Consider the following 12,837-nt stretch of genomic DNA (forward strand, 5'->3'; position numbering starts at 1 on the left):
AGTATTTGATAAAAAGAGAGCCGATACCTTACCTCCACACAGATCCTTTGATTGTAAGATTAACCTACTCCCTGGTACCATGCCTCCTAGGGGTCATGTATACCCGTTATCTACTAAGGAGAATTCAGTTCTAGAGGAGTATATTCACGAGAATTTAGACAAGGGATTCATTAGGAGATCCTCCTCCCCTGCCGGGGCTGGATTTTTTTTTGTTAAAAAGAAGGATGGTTCACTTAGGCCTTGTATTGATTATCGAGGTTTAAACAAGATAACCATTAGGAATGCTTATCCCATTCCTTTGATTACCGAACTCTTTGATCGTTTAAAGGGTTCTACCATTTTCACCAAGTTAGATCTCAGAGGGGCATATAACTTGGTGAGAGTCCAGCAGGGACACGAGTGGATGACGGCGTTCAATACTCGCTACGGTCATTATGAATATACAGTTATGCCTTTTGGGTTATGTAATGCACCGGCTGTATTCCAGGATCTGATTAATGAGGTTCTTAGGGAATTTCAGCAGGAGTGTGTTATTGTATACCTAGACGATATACTCATACATTCTAGAGAGATTGAGACTCACCACGATCAGGTCAGAAGGGTTTTGCACAAACTTCTTCAACATGGGCTGTACTGCAAATTGGAGAAATGTAGTTTCGATCAAACCCAAGTAAATTTCCTCGGTTATGTGATCTCTGGGGAGGGATTTAAGATGGACCCGGATAAGCTCCAGTCCATTCTGGATTGGCCCCTACCTAAGGGTCTCAAGGCCGTTCAGAGATTTATTGGGTTCTCCAATTACTATAGGCGCTTTATTAAGGGTTATTCTTCTATTATTGCGCCCATCACCAATATGACCAAACAGGGGGTTGATACTAAGAATTGGTCTACGGAGGCTCTCCTTGCTTTTAAAACTCTCAAGGAGCGTTTTGCTTCCGCCCCAATTTTGGTTCACCCTAATACCACTCTTCCTTTCCTACTTGAGGTAGACGCCTCAGAGACTGGCGTAGGTGCTATCCTATCCCAAAGGCTAGGTGTGGATAAACCATTACATCCATGTGGATTTTTTTCTAAAAAATTGTCTGGTGCGGAGAGCAGATATGACATTGGGGACAGAGAACTACTAGCTGTTATCAAAGCTTTAAAAGAATGGAGACATTTATTGGAAGGGACATTACATCCTGTTACTATTTTAACGGATCACAAGAACTTGTCCTATATTGGAGAGGCCAAGCGATTGTCTTCCAGGCAAGCTCGTTGGTCGTTATTCCTCACCCATTTCAACTACGTTCTTACTTATAGGCCTGGTTCAAAGAATTCTAAAGCCGATGCGCTATCTCGCCAATATGAACCTTTGGCTGCTTCTGAACCGGTTCTGTCCTCTATTGTACCTCAATGCAACATTATTGCTAACACAAGTCTCAAAATCCATTCTCCGCTGCTTGCCCAGATCTTGAACTTACAGCATCTAGCACCTGGAAAGACTCCTGAGGGAAGAAAATTTGTTCCTCCTGAACTCCAACTGGAGCTCTTACAGTGTTTCCACGAAAGCAAGGTGGCTGGTCATCCTGGCATTCGCAAGACTTATTCCCTGATCTCCAAGGATTTCTGGTGGCCTTCCTTACGAAAGGATATTAAGGAGTTCATCGGGGCTTGCGAGACTTGTACCAGGACTAAACAGCCTCACGCATCTCCCTGTGGGTTGTTGCTCCCCTTGGACATTCCTGAGAAACCATGGTCCTGTTTGGCCATGGACTTTATTGTGGATTTACCTGCCTCCAAGAGACAGACTGTTATTCTCACGGTGGTGGATAGATTCACTAAGATGGCTCATTTTGTACCGTTGCCTAAACTCCCCTCGTCTCCTGAATTGGCGGAGATTTTTGCGAGAGAAGTTTTTCGCTTACATGGGATACCTTCTGAAATCGTTTCTGATAGAGGCTCTCAATTTGTCTCACGATTCTGGAGATCCTTCTGTTCGCAATTAGGCATCAAATTGAACTTTTCCTCTGCATATCACCCTCAGTCTAACGGAGCCGCTGAGCGTACTAATCAAAAGATTGAACAATATCTGCGCTGCTTTGTTTCCGAACACCAGGATGATTGGGTCGGTTTGATTCCTTGGGCAGAGTTCTCACACAATAATCTCGTTTATGATTCTACTCGTTCCAGCCCCTTCTTCATGAATTATGGCTTTCATCCCTCCATTTTTCCTTCGGTCTCTTCTTCCCAAGGAATACCGGCGGTTGATGATCATGTCGCCAATCTGAAGAAGTTGTGGGATCAGACTCGTCAGATTCTCCTGCATAATTCTATGTTGTTCAAAAAACACGCTGATAAACACAGAAGGGCGGCTCCAGTCTTTATCCCTGGGGATAGAGTATGGCTGAGTACTAAGAACATTCGTTTAAAAGTTCCCTCTATGAAATTTGCGCCTCGGTACATAGGTCCTTACAGGGTTTTGTCTCGTATCAACCCGGTTGCGTATCGCCTAGCTCTGCCGTCGGCCTTACGCATTCCCAACTCCTTTCATGTGTCGTTGCTGAAACCACTGATTTGCAACAGATTCTCCTCTGCGGTTTCCTCACCTCGGTCTGTTCAGGTGGATGGTCAGGAGGAGTACGAGGTCAACTCCATTATCAATTCCCGATTATCCCGGGGAAAATTACAGTATCTGGTCAACTGGAAGGGATATGGTCCTGAGGAGAGGAGTTGGGTACCTCAGGAGGACGTCCATGCTCCTCGTCTCCGCAGGGCGTTTCACTCCCGCTTCCCATCTCGTCCCGGTTCCTTCCGCCCGGTGGGCGTATCTGAGAGGGGGGGTACTGTCAGGGTACCTGAGGTCTCTACCTTTGAGAAGGGTAGAGACTTAGTCGTTTATCCGTCTAAACACGCCATATCTGCCGTTCCTCGCGGTCCATCCAGTCATTCTAACGCTGGCCGCAAGGGATCCGCTTCCTTTTCTAACATGACGCTCGATACGTGACCTCTTGACGCTATCCCGAGCGACCTGCCACTCTATTGGCTTTATCCTATCAGCACTCAGCTGAGGCGTGTCTACTCCTCGGACTCAGGGTATTTAAGCTTGCTTCACTCGTCAGCTCATTGCCCTGTCGTGGTTCTAGCTTGTCTAGTCACTCAGTGCTCTTGTATTCTAGTATTCTCTTTGGTTCTGACCCGGCTTGTTGTACGATTCTGCTTATCTCTGTTATCCCTCTGACCCGGCTTGTCTCTCGCTTACCTGTCTTCTCGTTCCCCCGACCTCGGCTTGTCTCTGACTATTCTCTGTACGTTAGTCCGGCCATTCTAAGGCCCGGTATACGTACCTTTCTACTGTTAGTACTCTGCGTGTTGGATCCCTGTCCCGATCCTGACAACAGCTTGGCGGCGTTAACCCCTTCTATACCCGGGTGCCGTTACAAGTATTTAAAATATAAACATCTCCCCACGTATGTTTAATATGGTTACAGGTCAATTCACAAGGAACCAATAAAGGAATAGAGAATAGTTCGATCCAATCAGCCTTACACATGGAGAAAAAGATCCACATTTGGCTCAAATTGTGTCTTGAGTAAATTGTCATTTTTTGTATGTAACATTAAAATGGGTAAAGGTCATACAAGATATGTACCTGATAGTTATCATACAGGTGTTCGATTATTAAAGGGCATATAATCAGAGAATTGTCTCTCTATAATTGTCCCTTAAGGGGACATATTCACTAAACATTTAACAAAATAAAAGAGTAATAAGTTATTACTAATTAAATCCTTTTTTAAAATGCATATTCTACATGTTAGAAATACAGGATTAAATAGATTTAATCCTATATTTCAATAATTATTGTATTTAACGTTCACTACACCAGGATCTCCATATAATTAGAGATAAGACCAATATTGGTCCCCTATACCCATATCCATATAAACCTTATATTTGGTAGTATTTACTTAGTGAAATTATCCTTCTTTTAGAGACTTTTATTCAGAGTCATAGAAGATAAAGTATCAGGAGATACATTATTACACATCTCGAATGAATGATATCTGAGCAGAGACTTCTCACACATCTTTACTTCAAAGGCTAGATAACAGGGGGAAAGAAAATCACTAATTTAAACCATTGGGATACAATATAGTCACCAGAACAGCTACAGCTTATTGTATTTGTTCTGGTCAGTAGAATCATTACCTGCAGGCTTTTTCCAGTAAACCTTTCAGAGAAAATGCAGTGTTTACATTACAGCCAAGGATACCTCCACTGGCCACTCCTCAGATGGCTACTAGAGGTGCTTCTTGGGGCAGTGCTGCACAGTGTGACTGACATTCAGTGTCTCCACCCTCTGCATGCAGACACTGAACTTCCCTCATAGAGATGAACTTATTGATTGTATCTCGTAGAGATACATTGAATTGGCCAAGGATGTGTTTGACTTGTGCTGGCCCCGATCTGCCTCCTTGACAGTCTCAGCCAATCCTATGGGAAAGCATTGTGATTGGCTCAGACCACCACTTCTGATAATGTCAGCCAAGCAAGCACATCAGAGGCAGAGCCAGGAGCAGACCACTGGAATAAAGGTAAGATTTTGCTATGTTAAATGGGGCTAGGGGGCTAGATAGTGATTTTGTTACTGTTACTGTTCCTGACCCTGTAGTGTTCCTTTAACTTTGTAGATCCACATGCACTCCCTTTGTCTTAGATATCTATCATCGTCGCCACGTTTTTGATTGTGCTTTACCAATTCCAATTCACAAAATGTTAGTCCTTTTGGGCTGTTAGCATGGCATTCCTTCAGGTGTCAGGAGATTGGAGTTTCAATGTTATTCTTCGGAGACCTCACAGGTTTTTTAATTCTCTCCTTCAAAGGACGGATGGATGAAGCATGTATTCAGTTTGGTTGTCATTAATGATCATTAATTGAGTGTGTGTGTCCACTTTACTCAGTGTGATATAATGTAATTTCATGAGTATTATCTCTGTTTTCCTGTCGTATCTCTGATTATCCTCCCACTGATGGACCTAAATCTCCTGTTATGTCCTTGTCCCATAGTTCTGTCCTCGGTGGCTGGATTCTCTGTGGACACAAATAAGCCAATCGTCTTCCAGAGTCCAGACCATGGATTTGGATACCAAGTGGTCCAGATGGATAAACGGTAAGCCGCCTCAACCTGTTCCATTATTGTGACCTTTCATGGATCCCATCACACCCAGTCTGAAGTAGACGGATCCTGACCGTGAGTTTCTCATTTCAGGGTGATAGTCAGCGCTCCCCTTCATCAGACTACTACTAATAGAACTGGACAACTCTATGACTGCAACCCTACATCTGGAAGCTGTCAGCCAATCACAATCAGCGGTAAGACGTCCCAGAATGCTTCATCTTATAGCCATTATGGACAGCCGCCTGGTCTCATGGCCCATGGGATGGGTTCACAATAGCACAATCTGTATGGAAACAGAATGCAATGGATTCTAAATCCATGGGTTAATACAGCACATAACCAGTGCAAATCCTGTTTGTAATGGCTACCGCATTCTATAAATGGCTAGTGATTGGGGTTATGTAATATTTAATGTATACTACACCCGATAAATGGCTATTGATTGGGGTTATGGAATATTTAATGTATAACACACTCGATAAATGGCTAGTAATTGGGGTTATGGAATATTTCATGGCTACCACACTCTATAAATGGCTAGTAATTGGGGTTTTGGAATATGTATAACACATTCTATAAATGGCTAGTGATTGGGGCTATGGAATATTTAATGTATAACTCACTCTATAAATGGCTAGTAATTGGGGTAATGGAATATTTCATGGCTGCCAGACTCTATAAATGGCTAGTAATTGGAGTAAAGGATTTTTTAATGGCTGAAACACTTTGTAAATAATGATAGATGGCACACAGGATTATTTTTATTTTGTTTTACTTGCTGTCAGATTATTCCCTATTAAAGCATTCATTATTTAGTAACGTCAATCCGTATTATTTGAGAATAATTTAAATACTTACAATCCAACATTTTCTATATATTCCAGGTAATCCGGATGATGTGTTTATATCTCTGGGACTCTCTGTGGCTGTAAATCGGGACTCATCCCAGTTACTGGTACGTTACCCGAGAGGGGCCTATACTTAGACAGCACTAATCGCCAGCTAAACACAGTCACTATATAAACTAAGATAATCTATTAATCCCCAGCTATACACAATCACTATATAAACTAATATAATCTATTAATCCCCGGCTAAACACAGTCACTATATAAACTAAAATAATCTATTAATCTCAGCTAAACACAGTCACTATATAAACTAATATAATCTATTAATCCCCAGCTAAACACAATCACTATATAAACTAATATAATCTATTAATCCCCAGCTAAACACAGTCACTATATAAACTAATATAATCTATTAATCCCCAGCTAAACACAATCACTATATAAACTAATATAATCTATTAATGCCAGCTAAACACAATCACTATATAAACTAAGATAATCTATTAATCCCAGCTAAACACAGTCACTATATAAACTAATATAATCTATTAATCCCAGCTAAACACAGTCACTATATAAACTAATATAATCTATTAATCCCCAGCTAAACACAGTCACTATATAAACTAATATAATCTATTAATCCCCAGCTAAACACAGTCACTATATAAACTAATATAATCTATTAATCCTCAGCAAAACAGTCACTATATAAACTAATATAATCTATTAATCCCCAGCTAAACACAGTCACTATATAAACTAATATAATCTATTAATCCCAGCTAAACACAATCACTATATAAACTAATATAATCTATTAATCCCCAGCTAAACACAATCACTATATAAACTAATATAATCTATTAATCCCCAGCTAAACACAGTCACTATATAAACTAATATAATCTATTAATCCCAGCTAAACACAGTCACTATATAAACTAATATAATCTATTAATACCAGCTAAACACAGTCACTATATAAACTGATATAATCTATTAATCCCCAGCTAAACACAGTCACTATATAAACTAATATAATCTTTTAATCCCCAGCTAAACACAGTCACTATATAAACTAATATAATCTATTAATCCACAGCTAAACACAATCACTATATAAACGAATATAATCTATTAATCCCAGCTAAGCACAGTCACTATATAAACTAATATAATCTATTAATCCACAGCTAAACACAGTCACTATATAAACTAATATAATCTATTAATCCACAGCTAAACACAGTCACTATATAAACTAAGATAATCTATTAATCCCAGCTAAACACAGTCACTATATAAACTAATATAATCTATTAATCCCAGCTAAACACAGTCACTATATCAACTAAGATAATCTATTAATCCCCAGCTAAACACAGTCACTATATAAACTAATATAATCTATTAATCCCCAGCTAAACACAGTCACTATATAAACTAAGATAATCTATTAATCCCAGCTAAACACAGTCACTATATAAACTAATATAATCTATTAATCCCAGCTAAACACAGTCACTATATAAACTAATATAATCTATTAATCCCAGCTAAACACAGTCACTATATAAACTAAGATAATCTATTAATCCCCAGCTAAACACAGTCACTATATAAACTAATATAATCTTTTAATCCCCAGCTAAACACAGTCACTATATAAACTAATATAATCTATTAATCCACAGCTAAACACAATCACTATATAAACTAATATAATCTATTAATCCCCAGCTAAACACAATCACTATATAAACTAATATAATCTATTAATCCCAGCTAAACACAATCTCTATATAAACTAATATAATCTATTAATCCCAGCTAAACACAATCACTATATAAACTAATATAATCTATTAATCCCAGCTAAACACAATCACTATATAAACTAATATAATCTATTAATCCCCAGCTAAACACAGTCACTATATAAACTAAGATAATCTATTAATCCCAGCTAAACACAGTCACTATATAAACTAATATAATCTATTAATCCCAGCTAAACACAATCTCTATATAAACTAATATAATCTATTAATCCCAGCTAAACAAAGTCACTATATAAACTAATATAATCTATTAATCCCAGCTAAACACAGTCACTATATAAACTAATACAATCTATTAATCCCAGCTAAACACAATCACTATATAAACTAATATAATCTATTAATCCCCAGCTTAACACAGTCACTATATAAACTAAAATAATCTATTAATCCCCAGCTAAACACAGTCACTATATAAACTAATATAATCTATTAATCCCCAGCTAAACACAATCACTATATAAACTAATATAATCTATTAATCCCCAGCTAAACACAGTCACTATATAAACTAATATAATCTATTAATCCCCAGCTAAACACAGTCACTATATAAACTAAGATAATCTATTAATCCCCAGCTAAACACAGTCACTATATAAACTAATATAATCTATCAATCCCAGCTAAACACAGTCACTATATAAACTAATATAATCTATTAATCCCAGCTAAACACAGTCACTATATAAACTGATATAATCTATTAATCCCCAGCTAAACACAGTCACTATATAAACTGATATAATCTATTAATCCCCAGCTAAACACAATCACTATATAAACTAATATAATCTATTAATCCCAGCTAAACACAATCACTATATAAACTAAGATAATCTATTAATCCCAGCTAAACACAGTCACTATATAAACTAATATAATCTATTAATCCCCAGCTAAACACAATCACTATATAAACTAATATAATCTATTAATCCCAGCTAAACACAGTCACTATATCAACTAAGATAATCTATTAATCCCCAGCTAAACACAGTCACTATATAAACTAATATAATCTATTAATCCCAGCTAAACACAGTCACTATATAAACTAAGATAATCTATTAATCCCCAGCTAAACACAGTCACTATATCAACTAAAATAATCTATTAATCCCCTGCTAAACACAATCACTATATAAACTAATATAATCTATTAATCCCCAGCTAAACACAGTCACTATATAAACTAACATAATCTTTTAATCCACAGCTAAACACAATCACTATATAAACTAATATAATCTATTAATCCCAGCTAAACACAGTCACTATATAAACTAATATAATCTATTAATCCCCAGCTAAACACAATCACTATATAAACTAATATAATCTATTAATCCCCAGCTAAACACAATCACTATATAAACTAATATAATCTATTAATCCCCAGCTAAACACAGTCACTATATAAACTAATATAATCTATTAATCCCAGCTAAACACAGTCACTATATAAACTAATATAATCTATTAATCCCAGCTAAACACAATCTCTATATAAACTAATATAATCTATTAATCCCAGCTAAACAAAGGCACTATATAAACTAATATAATCTATTAATCCCAGCTAAACACAGTCACTATATAAACTAATATAATCTATTAATCCCAGCTAAACACAGTCACTATATAAACTAATATAATCTATTAATCCCCAGCTAAACACAATCACTATATAAACTAATATAATCTATTAATCCCCAGCTAAACACAATCACTATATAAACTAATATAATCTATTAATCCCCAGCTAAACACAATCACTATATAAACTAATATAATATATTAATCCCCAGCTAAACACAGTCACTATATAAACTAATATCATCTATTAATCCCAGCTAAACACAATCACTATATAAACTAATATAATCTATTAATCCCCAGCTAAACACAATCACTATATAAACTGATATAATCTATTAATCCCCAGCTAAACACAGTCACTATATAAACTAATATAATCTATTAATCCACAGCTAAACACAATCACTATATAAACTAATATAATCTATTAATCCACAGCTAAACACAGTCACTATATAAACTAATATAATCTATTAATCCCCAGCTAAACACAATCACTATATAAACTAATATAATCTATTAATCCCCAGCTAAACACAATCACTATATAAACTAATATAATCTATTAATCCCCAGCTAAACACAATCACTATATAAACTAATATAATCTATTAATCCCCAGCTAAACACAGTCACTATCTAAACTAATATAATCTATTAATCCCAGCTAAACACAGTCACTATATAAACTAATATAATCTATTAATCCCAGCTAAACACAATCACTATATAAACTAATATAATCTATTAATCGCAGCTAAACACAGTCACTATATAAACTAATATAATCTATTAATCCCCAGCTAAACACAATCACTATCTAAACTAATATAATCTATTAATCCCAGCTAAACACAGTCACTATATAAACTAATATAATCTATTAATCCCCAGCTAAACACAATCACTATCTAAACTAATATAATCTATTAATCCCAGCTAAACACAGTCACTATATAAACTAATATAATCTATTAATCCCAGCTAAACACAATCACTATATAAACTAATATAATCTATTAATCCCAGCTAAACACAGTCACTATATAAACTAATATAATCTATTAATCCCCAGCTAAACACAATCACTATCTAAACTAATATAATCTATTAATCCCAGCTAAACACAGTCACTATATAAACTAATATAATCTATTAATCCCAGCTAAACACAATCACTATTTAAACTAATATAATCTATTAATCCCCAGCTAAACACAGTCACTATATAAACTAATATAATCTATTAATCCCCAGATAAACACAATCACTATATAAACTAATATAATCTATTAATCCCCAGCTAAACACAATCACTATATAAACTAATATAATCTATTAATCCCAGCTAAACAGTCACTATATAAACGAATATAATCTATTAATCCCCAGCTAAACACAATCACTATATAAACTAATATAATCTATTAATCCCCAGCTAAACGCAGTCACTATATAAACTAATATAATCTATTAATCCCAGCTAAACACAATCACTATATAAACTAATATAATCTATTAATCCCAGCTAAACACAATCACTATATAAACTGATATAATCTATTAATCCCCAGCTAAACACAGTCACTATATAAACTAATATAATCTATTAATCCCAGCTAAACACAGTCACTATATAAACTAATATAATCTATTAATCCCAGCTAAACACAGTCACTATATAAACTAATATAATCTATTAATCCCCAGCTAAACACAGTCACTATCTAAACTAATATAATCTATTAATCCCAGCTAAACACAGTCACTATATAAACTAATATAATCTATTAATCCCAGCTAAACACAATCACTATATAAACTAATATAATCTATTAATCCCCAGCTAAACACAGTCACTATATAAACTAATATAATCTATTAATCCCCAGCTAAACACAATCACTATATAAACTAATATAATCGATTAATCCCCAGCTAAACACAGTCACTATCTAAACTAATATAATCTATTAATCCCAGCTAAACACAGTCACTATATAAACTAATATAATCTATTAATCCCAGCTAAACACAGCCACTATATAAACTAATATAATCTATTAATCCCAGCTAAACACAGTCACTATATAAACTAATATAATCTATTAATCCCCAGCTAAACACAATCACTATCTAAACTAATATAATCTATTAATCCCAGCTAAACACAGTCACTATATAAACTAATATAATCTATTAATCCCCAGCTAAACACAATCACTATCTAAACTAATATAATCTATTAATCCCAGCTAAACACAGTCACTATATAAACTAATATAATCTATTAATCCCAGCTAAACACGGTCACTATATAAACTAATATAATCTATTAATCCCCAGCTAAACACAATCACTATCTAAACTAATATAATCTATTAATCCCCAGCTAAACACAATCACTATCTAAACTAATATAATCTATTAATCCCAGCTAAACACAGTCACTATATAAACTAATATAATCTATTAATCCCAGCTAAACACAATCACTATATAAACTAATATAATCTATTAATCCCAGCTAAACACAGTCACTATATAAACTAATATAATCTATTAATCCCCAGCTAAACACAATCACTATCTAAACTAATATAATCTATTAATCCCCAGATAAACACAATCACTATATAAACTAATATAATCTATTAATCCCCAGCTAAACACAATCACTATATAAACTAATATAATCTATTAATCCCAGCTAAACACAGTCACTATATAAACTAATATAATCTATTAATCCCCAGCTAAACACAATCACTATATAAACTAATATAATCTATTAATCCCCAGCTAAACACAATCACTATATAAACTAATATAATCTATTAATCCCAGCTAAACACAGTCACTATATAAACTAATATAATCTATTAATCCCCAGCTAAACACAATCACTATCTAAACTAATATAATCTATTAATCCCCAGATAAACACAATCACTATATAAACTAATATAATCTATTAATCCCCAGCTAAACACAATCACTATCTAAACTAATATAATCTATTAATCCCCAGATAAACACAATCACTATATAAACTAATATAATCTATTAATCCCAGCTAAACACAATCACTAATTGAATTGATTGAAGTTGAACCATTTTTTTTTTAATGCAGGCTGTGTCAGTCACAGCCGGGGAGGTGTGGCTAGAGCTGTATAAACAAAAACAAAACTGATTTAACTCCTAAATGGCAGAGAATAAAGCATTGAAACTTCAGAGGCATGATCTATACACCAAAACTGCTTCATTAAGCCAAAGTTGTATTGGTGACTATAGTGTTCCTTTAAATAATACAGTATTGTGTGGATGCAGGGTGTTAATGGATTTAAACAGGTGTAGGGTTAATACAGCAGGTGT

At 34.9% G+C, this 12,837-nt stretch overlaps 1 protein-coding gene across 1 annotated transcript in view; it reads left to right on the top strand.

Moving 5' to 3' along the window:
- The window catches only part of LOC134572093 (integrin alpha-M-like), a 154,124-nt gene that overhangs the window by 19,006 nt on the left and 122,281 nt on the right, over positions 1-12,837 (top strand). Inside the window, exons 2-4 of the mRNA XM_063430908.1 lie at positions 5,051-5,153; positions 5,253-5,356; positions 6,047-6,117. Coding sequence (XP_063286978.1) covers positions 5,051-5,153; positions 5,253-5,356; positions 6,047-6,117 — 278 coding nt within the window. The remainder of the gene's footprint in view (positions 1-5,050; positions 5,154-5,252; positions 5,357-6,046; positions 6,118-12,837) is intronic.

This window comes from Pelobates fuscus, chromosome 8, assembly GCF_036172605.1.
Source record: "Pelobates fuscus isolate aPelFus1 chromosome 8, aPelFus1.pri, whole genome shotgun sequence".
Taxonomy (NCBI): domain Eukaryota; kingdom Metazoa; phylum Chordata; class Amphibia; order Anura; family Pelobatidae; genus Pelobates; species Pelobates fuscus.